Consider the following 13,811-nt stretch of genomic DNA (forward strand, 5'->3'; position numbering starts at 1 on the left):
CAAGGCCCGCACACCGAAAAGGCCCCGCCTTGATCCGCCTCGCCTCCATTTATTATAGCTTTCTGGCCAAGGGTGGGGATGAGCATCCTTGGTCGCACGAAACTGGCGCGCGAATGGCTAGGTGAAGAGGAGGAGGAGGAGGAGGAGAAGCAACGGCGGCGGCCGAAGGGGTTTGGGAAGAGTCAGGAAAATTGGCCGCAGCCGTGGCAGCTCACCCCGCCTCCCCAGGGTCTCTGCAGTACTAGGGCCCGCCGGCCTCATCCTGGAACTTCGCCTGCGACTGCTGCTGCTGCTGCACCCGAGTCGGCGCCTTTGAAGGAGAAGCGGCGCGAGCGCGCCCGCAGCAGCAAACCCAAGGCGCGCGCCCGGCCCCACAGGGCCCTGGTGGTGGACTTCCCAGCGCGCGAAACGCCGGGAACGCGCGCGCCTACTGCCGCCTCTGGAACCGGGGAGGGGGAGCTGGGGGCTGGTGAGGGGAAGAGTCGGGAGCGCAAGGCGGGGCCGCGGGCACCGTGGAACGAACGACGCAAGGCCTCGAAGTCTGCGCGCCGCGGCCCGATCCCGCCCTACGAGTCTCCAATTCCAACACGCACGCAAAGAGGTCCTCTCTCTTTGCCCCCCCCCCACACAGCGCCCGCCCCCCACCACCGCGGAACGCGCGCGCGCGCGCGCGCTCCCCAGCGCCACACACACACACACAACAGCCGGGCTCGCGGGAGCGCGCTTCGGCCCCGCTACCCCTCCCCCTCCCCCCCGCCGCCGCTATTCTTTTTCTTCTCCTCCTCCTCCACCCCGCCCGGTCTGAGGCAGCTCTTCTTCTTCTTCACCAGCCCCCGCCCCCACTCCAGCCCTCCCGTCCGCCCCACGTCCGCCGCTCGGCTCTCCGCGTCCCCGCCCAGCGCCGCCTCACCCCGGCCCCTCTGCCGCCTCGCGCCGTCGCCACCTCAGGCCCCGCGTCTTTTTTCCCCTCACAGGTCCCTGGGCGCCATCTTACATTCAACCCGCCGCAACCAATCGGCGCCCGGGCTCGAGCTCGCGACAGCTCCGCCTCCAAGCCGCGCGAGAGCTGCGCGCCGAGTAGACGCCCCTCGCCTTAAAGCGGACGACGGAGGGGACGGGAGGGGTAGGAGGCGGGGGAGGGACCAGAAAGGGGGAATGAGGCATGAGGGTGCCAGGGGCCCCAGTGCCGGATTTAAGCATAAGATAAACAAGCCATAGCTTAGGGCCCCACTCTCTTGGAGGCCCCCCAAAATATACTTCTTCTTAATTGTATTTCACTATTAATATACTTCTTCATTGTATTTCAGCTCAACAGTTACTTTGATGAAATACATATTTTGTTATGTGCAAATGGCTTTAGATACCTATTAGGTCCATAAATTGCCATATAGCATATATTCAACACAAAAAACAGTGGCAATTTGTTGTTGACAAAGGACAGCTGGACATATAAAGGGCCCCATTGCCATCAGTAGCTTAGGGCTGAGGGGCAGGTTGTCCAGCTTGCCTGCTCTTGCCCATCTATAGTTCAAGGCCCCACTCCAATCCTACAGCTCTTCCCCCCCCCAACCTGGGACCCTCCAGAGGTTGTTAGATGCCAGTTCCCATCAGCTGCAGCCAGCAGGATCAGTGGTTAGGGATAGGTCTTGCAGTCCAGCATCATTTGGGGAGCCACAGGTTCCCCTTCCCTGGCATACTGTGCCACCCTCCCCTGAAATAAGGTTAAACTCTGCTTAACCCCTACATAGGGCATCCCTTTCTGATCCTTTGTGCTGGCTCAGAAAAGCTTGCGGCACCAAGGAATTTAAGGACAAACCCCCCAGTGTTAATCTGGACACTTACTCCTAGGGCAGATGTGGCTGGGTCAACCTCCCAACAGCCAGACATATGGCTAATAGTCGCAGATTAATGGGAGTTGGTGTCCCACAACGAATGAGGAATCATGCACAACCTTGCAGACTAATAAGATTTTTCTCTTGTAGATATCCTAGCAAGAATAAGCAGTCCCTTCTGCAACTGCATAAGCCATTAAAAAACCATGAAATCACCTTTTTTGTTAGACAGCACTCTCCCCTCACACCCCTCCGTTGTAACCCGACATATTTCCGCAGTATATTTTTGTAAGCAGGCCATGGTTTCCAGTGTAAGTCCCTTGCTTCTGGGCAAGCTTGACAGAGAGTCTAGGAAGCTTTGAAAGTATTACAGGAATCATTCCTAAAAGAAAGAAACACTACCTAGGCCAGGAAGAGTTGTTTCATAAAATATACAGTGTTTTTATTCGAGAAGAATGGCGCCAACAAACCTTATGGGAAATTCCCAATCTCAATTAATCGCTCATCTTTATGTATTGTATTATAAAATAACCTTCTATAAAATACCTAGATTTCCATAACACGCTGGTTCAGAGAAAATCCCAAACTGTTGCACACTGTTTTCATGAGTAGCAGGCAATATGCACTTTGAGATTTGAAATGCTGTTCTCTAGAGCAGATTGGTATTCTTTTTCAGTTGAAATGGACTCTAGTTTGGAGTGAAGGAAAAGCCAAGCAGCTATAGGCCTCTGTCTGCAGCTTAGGTAAAATGCTGTAATATCCAATCAGCAGCTGGCATAGAGTTGCACCCCCTTTGAAACTTTATAGCTACTGGTCAAGGCTTGTGGCAGCAATGAAAATATTTTTTTTACACACAGGAGTTCAGTTCAAAGAGGGGAAATCGTGCTATCACAAATTTAAAGCGGCATAGCCACAGTTTGAAAGCTCACAATTTGAAGCTACAGAAACATGCCTTTAAGGAAGAAAAAGTCCCTAATTTTCAGCTAATACAAAGTTATAGATAAATCTTAGAAGAGTTCTCATGATGGAGCAGCTGAAGAGCTCTCTAGGGCACGATTCAGTAGAAGAGCTTTCAGAATGGCACAAATCTTTTACAGCTATTGAGAGATCAGATCATATAATAAAGGAGGTTAACACCTGCTCTGTGCAGCAGTGCTGAACAAAGGAAACACTTTTGCAGACACACAGTCTGTTTCAGAAATAAAGAATTCAGAGAATGATCAACACAGTGTTCCGCATTTCCCCAGCAAGTCCACAGTTATGAAACATGGAGCTGCATCTCAAGCAATCCTCACCATCCAAAACCTTTCCCTAGGCTTCAGCAAAGTTTCTCTTAAGAAATTCAGAGAAATAGCCCCAGCTTGGTTCACACAGAACTCCGCCCTTCCCCATGCATGTTAGCAATAGAAATAGTTTACAAGGAATCTTAATTGCAGTAATGCAGCTTGCTCATTCGAGATTTGTGCAAATATGTGAAATTCAGATGCAAAAACATAATTTGTATGAAATAATGTAAAATCTGTTCCAAATTCTCATTGAATTCAGTGGGACAGATAAGTGGATACAGGATTGCAACATTAATTTTATTTCCATTTGTACCCAATAGCCTTATTCAAGTGAAAAGGGATTCAGCAGTGGGGAGACCGGCAAGCTAATAAATAAGAATTGATTTCCAACAAAATCCCACAGCACAAAATGGAAAGTAGAAAGCACATTCTTTTATCACAAGCACATTTCCTCTCCTTTCTTGCAGAGTACCGTAGTTTCCCTAGAAAACAAAGGTAACTCACCTAGCAATATCACTCAGATGGGCTAATTGACTGTTTAAGCAGTTCCTGCTGTTAAATTATCTTGCTCTTTGCTGCCAGTGGCTACTAAAACTGTCTCTATTATCTGAAGTGACAACAGAAGCAGCTGTGGGCTCAGCAGACCAATCTGAGTCCACCTGAACTTGAAGCCAGTTCAACCAAAGGCTGAATATTTTAGTTTCACCGATACTATGCAGAAACATCACACCAGTTATGGCTGGAGAGACGACTCTAGCAGTCAATCACATGAAAGCAACCGTTCTCTCCTAAACCTACAGTAAAGCTATTCTCTCTTGAAGAGTATCACGTTATTGACAAACCAAACCTAGCCAGCTCACATGCCACACAGAGACCAGAAGTCAGTACAGAGAAATTAATAAACATGTCCAAGTTTGTGTTTTTGCTTAAATGGGAAATGATTCAGCATCTGGATGAAATAACACTACACTGCTTGGTTGGCACCATTAACTACTTTTCCCCAGCTTGCTGCAGCAGAGCATTCAAAGCATCTAAGCCATATTTGTGGAACTAGTTGGCGCCTCCTTCCAAGTACTTTTAAAAAAATTACGTGAAGGTTAGCTTGCTCCCCTTTGTCACAGGCTGCATTCACACCATACATCTGAAGCACATGGCACCCCCCAGTGAATGCTGGGAAGTGTAGTTTACCCCTCATAAAGGTACAATTCTCAGCACTCTTTTAAAAACTACCATTCCCATGATCCTTTGGGCGAGTTAATGTGCTTTAAATGTAAGGTATGTGCATAGTTTGCTAGAAAAGTATAAATTATACCTTCTCGTCAGTATGGAGGAAAACCTGTATGGTCCATGTATGGGGACATATTTATACTACTGCTGGCATTATAGCTCTCCGTTTCCCCTCTCTTCTACAATGGTAATAACCATGGCCTACCACATAGGATTGTTGTGAGATCACATTAAGTGTGTGCAGTTGGGTACTGCTGCTGCAAGGCTGAAAACAAGAAACCAGTTCCCTAAAATACAAGCTGGCAATAGCCCATTATGTGGGTCAGAGGTGGCTCAGAGAGGTTTTTGCCATCCTAAGCCACCACGCTCCGTTGGCCCCAGTGTCTGTTGTGTGTGCCCGGGGGGACGATTGCCACGAGGCTTCCGGCAGGTGCTTCACCCAGGAGGGAGAGGGCCCAGCCTGCCTCCATCTCTTACGGCCCGCACCCCAGGGACCAGGCCGGGCTGTGCCAAGCCTGCAAAGGAAAAGCACAGGCTGCTTTAATATCCCCATGTGCTTGCTGACAACCTCCCACTCCACAGCACCAACAACCGGCCCTTAAGGTGGCACGGGCCAGCAGCAGCAGCAGCAGGTGACACAACTTCGGCTGCCATCACTCCAGCAGAGCGAGACAACGCCGCTGCTCGGCTTCCTCCGGCCAAGCTTCCCCTGGCGCGCGGGTTTTGCATTTCGTCCTCTATTTTTTTGCAGCAGCGACCTTGCTCATCCAGCACCCGTCGCACGTGGGTTGCTTGGATGGGGGGCGCGCACCGAGCGACCCGCGCGGCTTTCCGAGCCAACACTCCTCCAGCCCACCTTAACAAGGGCCTAGCCTTGCTAACTTTGCGGCTAGACCTCGGTGTTTGTACACACTGCAGAAAATGTGCAGGACTTTAAAGGTGCAGCGACCCTCCCGCATCCAGCCTTTCTTAATGGGAGGAGAGGAGGAGGTGGCGGCGGCGGCGGGCGAGTCACCCGTGCAAGAGGGAGCGAGCGATGACCCGGGATCAGGCCTCTCCGATCAGGGCCAAAGGTGAACCGAGGGAGGGAGAGAAAGAAGGATCCCTAGCCTCGTGCGCAACGGCGGCTCTTAGGCGCGCGGACCCCGCGATGGCGCAGCCGGTGTCGTGTGCTTTGCTCCGTTCCAAGCGGGCAAGGCGAGGGCGGAGAGCCGGGAAGCGATCCGCATTTCCCAGAAGCAAGCACCGCAATGGGTACTGCGAGCCAGACAGGCCTTGACAGCGGAGGGCGGGCTCGATTTGGGGCTTGGCGAGGAGGAGAGGGAGAAAGCCGGAATGGTGCAGCCGAAAGGGCACCGCGCGGCTGGGTTGGGTTGCAAATCAAGCGCTTGAAACGGTTGCCTTTTGCAGAGCCGGAAGGAGCGTTCCTGCCTTTGTCATTGGTAAAAGGGCTTGCGGGGGAAGGGGGGGGCGGCCCTTACGGACACCAGGAATTGCTGGCATCCGTTGATCTCAGGAAACAATGGCGTGCACCTCCGGGGCTGAAGCCAAAGTGCTGAGCTAGCAGCACCAAAGTGACCTCTGCAAGGGTGCAAGTCTGGGTGGGCGGTGTGTATGGAGGTCCTGGGCTGCCCAGGCGATAAGTCTCGCCGATGCGGTCCAAAGCAGAGCAGAGCACCAGCTTGGCTGCAGGAATCGCCAACCCGCTTAGGGATTTATGTAGGGTTTATTCCATAGGGTTCCCGCCCCCCCCTCCAGAAGATGTCCCGCAAGGCAGAGGTGGTTTAGGATCAGAGTCTGCCTTCTCCTAGATAGGCTACCTTCCCCGGTTGATAGGCCCCATCTGCCCCTCACTTCGCACCTGGTTTAGCCAGCAAAGCCGTTTGCTGGTTGCGTCACATGCTGACAGCTTTTAGGAGCCACAGGTGAGAGCTGAGTGCAGGGCTGGGACCCACTTCCTCCCCTCTGTCCCCCAATATTGCTTCTGCTACCCCCCCATACTCTAGATCGCTGAAATTTCTGTTCAGCTGCTCACTGCTATGGTTTACTTTTGTTGCCATCGGTAGTAAATTCAAATAACTGGCGAATCAAGTCCATCTCCCAACACAGATGGTATTCTGCCATCTTCCTTCTCTTCTATCAGTTAATTTATCCATTTCTGTCCATTTTGAATATTTTAATAGCCACTCTCAGTCCGTGGGGATTTCTTGACATTTCCGTTTTCTAGGCCGCATAATTTTTACGAAGAATTTCGGGTATCTAGATCTAAATCATGGAGGACAAGGCTGTACCTCCACAGTTGGGGGCAGTATGCCCCTGAATGCCAGATGCTGGGGACCACAAGTGGGTTGAATTCTGTTGCATTCAGGTCCTGCGTTCAAGCTGCTCAAAGGCCTCTGGTTGGCTACTGAGAACAGGATGGTGACGAGGTGGGACCCTGGATGCATGGAGCAGGCTTGTCTTACGCCCCCAATGTTCATTTTGTTTAATTTAACAAAATCAACACGGGGCCAAAACTCAAGGTTCTAAAGATAAAATGGGAAGTTGCAGGGAGAACCATTTGTGCCACCTGGCACTCCTTATAGGGTTGCCATATTTTGAAGAGCAAAAAAAAGGACACGTTTGCCAACTTCTGCTTTTAATTATGGATTGCTGCGACGCAACTCTCATTTTACATATCCATGAAAAAAAGAGGATGTCTCCTGGAAAAAGAGGACATATGGCCAACAAATGTCCTCCCTTGTAAAAGCAGAAATACGAGGTCAGACCTTGGCTGCTTTCTTTTACAAACACTATTGAAAACAACACTGGTTGAAAGAGTGGTCTGATTTAAAATACCGATGAGAAGGGCTCTCTCCCCCATTGCCCATTTCTGATCCATTGTTATTGAAGTGCAAGGCAACTCTCAGATGGAGATAAAATGCGGAAATAATAATAATAATAATTTATTATTTATACCCCACCCATGTGGCTGGGCTTCTCCAGCCACTCTGGGCACCTTCCAACAAAATATTAAAATACAGTAATGCATCAAACACTAAAAGCTTCCCTAAACAGGGCTGCCTTCAGATGTCTTCTAAAAGTCTTCTAGTAGTTTTTCTCTTTGACATCTGGTGGGAGGGTGTTCCACAGGGCGGGTGCCACTACCGAGAAGGCCCTCTGCCTGGTTCCCTGTAACTTGGCTTCTTGCAGTGAGGGAACCGCCAGAAGGAAAGACTGTCAGGAGGGATGGGAGCTGGAAATAATCTCTGAAGGAGATGAGGACAACTCTTAAAAAAATCATTCATACCTTTAGTCCCATCTAAGTGTGGGTGGTAGCCTCATCCTTAGTCCTAAACATACAACCCAGCTAGAAGCTTACTTCTGTGGGAAACTGTGGCTTGAGGAGGTGTGGAGAGGCCCAGAATCGGATGTGGCTTATCTGGCCATCAGGACTCTCTCCACGACATGCCCCCCTCTCCAAACACACCCGTCAGGTGAGTGGCGAGCACCAAGAAATTGAAGGGGAGGAATCATAATTCTGGTTTGCAGCCCCACTTCAGAAAGGCAATAAATATTCTTTGAACCTGCAGATTCAAATCAGTGTACACACACTGACACACACCCATACACCCACACACCCTTGCATGCAATAGCCAATAACACAAGAAAACATAAAGAGGCTCCCTTTTATTGATGTGATGGATCTGAAACCAGGATGCATGTTAAGGCAACTGTGCTGGTGCTGCATGCGACCATCACCCCCTGCCATGCAGGGGAAGAACGTGACTCCTGAGCAACTTAGGGCAAGGTGAGAAACCGCGTGCAGAAGCATCATCACACTTTCCCAGGATCTTCCTTCAGAGTCACCGTCCGGTTGAACACAAGCTTCAGGAGGAAAGCAAGCGACATTAGCAAGAGTCCTTTGCCAGCCAAGTTCTTCCTCCCCATCACCTCCCATTTTAGAGAGCGGCTTTTCTCTTTAGGACCCTCGTACCTACGGGACCACCTCTCCTGGTATGTCCCACAGAGGAACTTACGGTCTTCAAACAAAAACATCTTGAAGGTCCCAGGCCACAGAGAGGTTAGGCTGGCCTCAACCAGAGCCAGGGCTTTTTTGGCTGTGGCTCCGATCTGGTGGAACGCTCTGCCACAAGAGACTAGGGCCCTGCGGGATTTGACATCTTTCCGCAGGGCCTGCAAGACAGAGCTGTTCCACCAGGCCTTTGGCCAGGGCACAGCCTGACTCCCTTCTTTGGCAATCCTCACATAACTCTAGCCCAATTAGTTGCCATTAATCTGATTTGAATTAATTTTATAATGAAATGATTTTAGAATGTGTATCATTTTGTTGTTGTTAGCCGCTCTGAACCCGGCTTCGGCTGGGGAGAGCGGGATATACCGTAAATAAAATTTTATTATTATAATTATTATTATTAATCTGACCTTGAGGCCTTTACAGGAACCGTTAAGAGATAGAAGGAAGCTTAAAGGCAGGTTCCGGGGAACATTTGGCCCTCCGGATGTTGCTGAACAACTCCCATCAGCTGCAGCAAGAGTGGCAACACGGCCGGCGGCAATGGGAGTTGTAGTTCAGCAACACCTGGAAAGTCAAAGGTTCCCTGTCAACACAGGGTCTCTACTGGTATATCATCCCTGGCAGGAGGCCCCATCTGACCTCTGGCTGAAAACCTCTATCAAAGGAGAGTGTCTGACATCTTCCAAAGCAGTCTGTTTGTTTCACCGTCCAACTGCTCGTCCTGTCAATAAGTTATCCCTCATGTGCAGCTGAATTTTCCTTTCCTTGCCATTTGAACGGGGGCGAGGGGGGGAACCCTTCCAGGTTTTTGCACCTTTTGGGAACTGACCTTTGCACCCGTGCTGTCAGGATCGACTGAGAAATAGCCAAGCCGTTCAAACTGGAATTTGGTAAAAGGCTTGGCCCCACACACAGACCTGTCCACCAGAGCCTCCTCAATCACAGAGAGGGAGTTCTGGAATGGGAGAGAGAACAGAGAGAGAAAGATGGAAAGGAGCAGGCAGGAAAGACTAAAACAAGGCAACAGAACTTCTCTCAGATGGGCAGGCCAAAGAGTCTTTAGCCCTGCTGATTAAAATATGTAACAGTACTTTTCTCTACTCACCAGGGACACCCCACCCAGAAGGCAAAGTGAGGTGATCACCTCAGGAAACGGAATCCACAGAGACAACAGGTCCGGCCTCCAAGGAATGCGCTACCTGCTGCTGCCACGGTGGCAGTGACGGCGTGCTCCTCTGAGACCGGATCTGCTGCCTCCTTGGAAGCCCCCACCGTGCTGCCTCTACAGCAGCCTCTTCCTCCTGCCCTTGTTCCTGATGTAGATCTTCACTCATCCCTTCTTTCCTGGCCTGGAATTGGGCCAGCCCTGCTACTCACGGGTGCAGCGCATGAGCTCTTGTGGTTACCTGCCTTCACCAATTTTTACATGGCTTGCTTGGGAGGAGATGCCCAGGTTGGTAGGCACGCACTGATCCGCACGCTCCAATTTACTTATATAGGTAAAGGTAAAGGGACCATTAGGTCCAGTCGTGGCCGACTCTGGGGTTGCGGCACTCATCTCGCTTTATTGGCCAAGGGAGCCGGCGTACAGCTTCCAGGTCATGTGGCCAGCATGACTAAGCTGCTTCTGGAGAACCAGAGCAGTGCACAGAAACACTGTTTACCTTCCCACTGGAGTGGTACCTATTTATCTACTTGCACTTTCATGTGCTTTCGAACTGCTAGGTTGGCAGGAGCAGGGACCGAGCAACGGGAGCTCACCCCGTTGCAGGGATTCAAACCGCCGACCTTCTGATCCGCAAGTCCTAGGCTCTGTGGTTTAACCCACAGCGCCACCCGCGTCCCGTAATTCACTTATACCTCCTACCAAATTACACGCCCACACACAGAAGGTGTTGGCCTAGCAGGAACCACTTTACAAAACTCCTTAGCAAGGTGTACATTGTTAGTACAATGAGATGCTTCCCTGGCAGTTTCTTTGTGCATTGTTAACCTCACCTTTTAATAATAATAAAAACGTCAATTTCTAATATTTTATGCCCTCTCGTTCCTCTCCTTTAATCTTGTCGTATTATATAATGGAATGTGATGCCTTCTTGTTCTTGCAATTTTCTACTTTTCCATTAAAAAAAATAAAAATTGAATACCCCCTGCTTCTCAAGCCACACCATTTCTCCCAACATAGCTCCACCTCTTCCTCCTCCCTCCTTCTGTCTTCCCTAGTCCAAGGCATTAATAATAATAAAACACTCTTCTGGGCTCAGCACTCACAGGATTGACATCACTCAGGAAACCCTGTGGCACCTCTGCGGGGTCTTCGGGGTTCTTGTGCAGGAACCTGCAAGCCACAAAAAGGGTTTATAGTCACACTGAGGATGAGGTTCGGCTGCCGGAACAGAAGACAAGAGGGTTCTGCTGCATAGGCCGGCCAATGGCACTCTTGTATCCTAAGCATGGCTCTTCCAGATGCTCTCTGTAGGCCCTGGGGAATGAGCCAAGTCCTTCTTGGGCTCGATGTTACTTCTACCTATGGTGTCAAGTCTACTCACTGAATGGAGAAAGCTGGGCAATGCAGACGGCCAGCCTCACAGAAGGTCCAGCCCATGTTCAATGAGCTCATCACAACCCTGACTTGGCAGGAAGCAGCAGCAAAAGCGTTATCTCAGGGAGAAACTCCTCTTTTGTAATGGGGCAGCTGACAAACTTGATGTAAACTCCCCCATTAGCTACTAAGCCGATGGAGCGGAGATACTTTGCTGTAGGTCAGGAGGCAATTAGCCTTGCTGGTTTGGGTTTTCTCTGCCAAGTTTTGTGCGGAAAGTCTTATTTTGCCAATCTATGAAGATCTGCACTAGTTTCCAATTCATTTCCAGGTGCTTGTTTTAACTTTGAAAGCCCTACGTATCTTTGGGCCCAGCGCCCTCCAAGACTGCCCTACTTCCCTATGAATCTGTCTGAATATCAAGGATAAAACATGACGATCATCTTAAGAGGCCCTACATAGGGTGTGTGTGTGTGTGTGTGTGTGTGTGTGTGTGTTTTCCAGTATTAGGCTTCTTTCAGCCGTAGCATCTGGAACACCTCCCCCTCCTTCCCCTGGAGACTTCTGAGGCACTGAGCTGAAGTCTTTCTGTGCCAGATGGCTTTCTTTTTGCCCAGACTACCCAGAATTCCACAGGAATTCTGCACGGTTTAAACCTGACTTTTACTATGGCCGAGTACAGATTACTGAATCTTGGTTTAATAAGGCTACGTCTGCGTAGTTGCTTCGCTGCTCCTGTCACGCAACTGAGCAAACAACCAGGAATCCATAGCTAACTGTAGTCAGAACTGGGAAATGGTAGCTAATGTCTTCCAAGCAAGCTGGAATCTGAAGCCATGGTTTAAAATTGGCCTGTGGTTCCTGGCTTGTTCAGAACCATGGTTTCCCAGTTTGAACGTAACAGGAAACTATGGTTAGCTATGGATTCTTGGCTTATTTTGCTACCCCTGCAAATGGAGAAGCAAAGCAGCTGTGTACAGGTTCACGAAGCTTGCACATAGTGCACAGTTCATCCAGACATGGCCAGCACCTCTGCTGTCTCTGTTTTTATGAATTTTAGAACTATTTTAGTTATTTGAGCTGCTTTGAAAGAATAGTCCTAAGAGCAGCGTACAAATTCCCTAAGGAAACAAGTAAATAAATTGGAACAGTATAATCAGTTTCCCCAAAACCACCACCTTCCTTCCGGATATAGTTATAAGTTTGATTAAAACAGATGGTGTTTCAAGATAAACTCAAAAGGTGTTGGTACCTAGTTCTGTCAACCCGCCTTTGAATACATAACACCACTATGCAATGCTTGAATATATAGCATCTGTGAGCTAAACCCAGGGGAGGAGAGAGACAAGATAAGGAAGTGGCTTTGACCCCTGTTGCCTATACTTCTTCCCAGGAATAATAAGATCCAAGGTCAAGAGGCATGTGGGGAGCCTTCTCAAACAACAGTTTTGCAAAGAGGGAGCGATCCTAATACTCACAGTCGCTCATACTGTCGAACCTCACACACGAGAGGATTTGACACCCAGTGGATAAAGGCTTTGGGTTTCTCTGCTGCCTCCGACTTTGTACAGGTCACCTCTAGCTCTTTCACACGTCCATTGGTGTCCTAGGCAAGGAGATGAAGGTCAGTTCCATGCGGCCACCCAGCCACTTTGCGATCATGCTTCGGGTATCTAGCTCCTCTCCCAAAACACTTCCTTGCAATGTGGAGCTCCCTCATCTCTTCTGCTCAGTGCAGAAGAAGGAAATGAATTTGCGACAACCAGCTCACTTGCTCTTGCATGAGCCCAGACTGCAAATCCATGTCTGTATCTCCCTAAAAGTTCATTGCAGTTCCATTTAACTGACTGGCGCTAGCTTATCTGGCCAGTTGCAGAGAAGTCAACAAATTATTTTCCACACTCTGCCTCATAATCAAGAGATGTTTTGGTTGTTTCTTCATATCAGAGAGAAAGAAAAAAGGATTCTATGGTTGCTCAACAACTGCAGGATGACCCCCCCACCCCAAAAAAAGTTGATTCAGAGCTGATGCTTCAATACACTATTCATCAAAATCACAGTCCAACAGGAACCAAAAGCAAAATTATCAGGCCACAAAAATATATCAAACGCTAGAAAATGTTTGGACATACAATGCTTTCTTTTAAAAACATTGGGTGAGGGCGGGGGGGGGGGCTCCAATAGTAGAGATTTCATTTGGAAAAAAGTATAGGGTCACCACAGAGAAGGCCCTGCTGTGCTCTTGCGGATAACTCCTCATAGTAATAGTACTGGTTTATGCAACTGCATAAAGGTAAAAGGTAAAGGTACCCCTGCCCGTACGGGCCAGTCATGTCCGACTCTAGGGTTGTGCGGACATCTCACTTAAGAGGCCGGGGGCCAGCGCTGTCTGGAGACTCTTCCGGGTCACGTGGCCAGCGTGACGAAGCTGCTCTGGCGAGCCAGCACCAGCGCAGCACACGGAAACGCCGTTTACCCTCCCGCTATAAAGCGGTACCTATTTATCTACTTGCACTTAGGAGTGCTTTCGAACTGCTAGGTGGGCAGGAGCTGGGACCAAGAGACGGGAGCTCACCCCGCCGCGGGGATTCGAACCGCCGACCATGTGATCAGCAAGCCCTAGGCGCTGAGGTTTTACCCACAGCGCTACCCGCGTCCCATGCAACTGCATAGGCAGCAGCAAAATGGATTTCCCCCTCTTTTACTCCAATCTCTGGGATGAAATATTCAACTGGAGAATGTAACATAGGAACAGGATGTTGGGGCAGATGGGCTTAATCACACAGTGCCTGCAGCAACTCTGGGTAGTTCTAACCTTAGCAAGAGAGTTAAACTTAAGCTTCAGAAATCACTGGAGGAGAGCCAAGGAACTGGTGTATGTGTGTGTGTTATTTCGTTTTCTACTA

At 49.6% G+C, this 13,811-nt stretch overlaps 2 protein-coding genes across 7 annotated transcripts in view; both read right to left on the minus strand.

Moving 5' to 3' along the window:
• QRICH1 (glutamine rich 1) overlaps positions 1-1,063 on the minus strand; it is a 29,552-nt gene extending 28,489 nt beyond the window's left edge. For 2 of the 6 annotated variants that reach the window (XM_083723694.1, XM_083723691.1), the window contains exon 1: positions 216-603. The gene's annotated coding sequence lies outside the window, so the exon portion shown is untranslated. Of the gene's footprint in view, positions 1-215; positions 604-910 lie in introns of those variants that run through there. The other 4 variants (XM_083723689.1, XM_083723693.1, XM_083723690.1 and 1 more) reach the window with 4 other exon arrangements.
• Positions 1,064-7,999: 6,936 nt separating this feature from the next.
• The window catches only part of QARS1 (glutaminyl-tRNA synthetase 1), a 29,840-nt gene continuing 24,028 nt past the window's right edge, over positions 8,000-13,811 (minus strand). The window contains exons 21-24 of the mRNA XM_083723643.1: positions 12,384-12,511; positions 10,635-10,701; positions 9,193-9,318; positions 8,000-8,212 (exon numbers count right to left, since the gene is read on the minus strand). Of these exons, the coding sequence (XP_083579769.1) occupies positions 8,162-8,212; positions 9,193-9,318; positions 10,635-10,701; positions 12,384-12,511 (372 nt within the window). The 3' untranslated portion in view covers positions 8,000-8,161. The remainder of the gene's footprint in view (positions 8,213-9,192; positions 9,319-10,634; positions 10,702-12,383; positions 12,512-13,811) is intronic.

This window comes from Podarcis gaigeae (genome assembly GCF_964106915.1).
Source record: "Podarcis gaigeae genome assembly, chromosome: 2".
NCBI lineage: Eukaryota > Metazoa > Chordata > Lepidosauria > Squamata > Lacertidae > Podarcis > Podarcis gaigeae.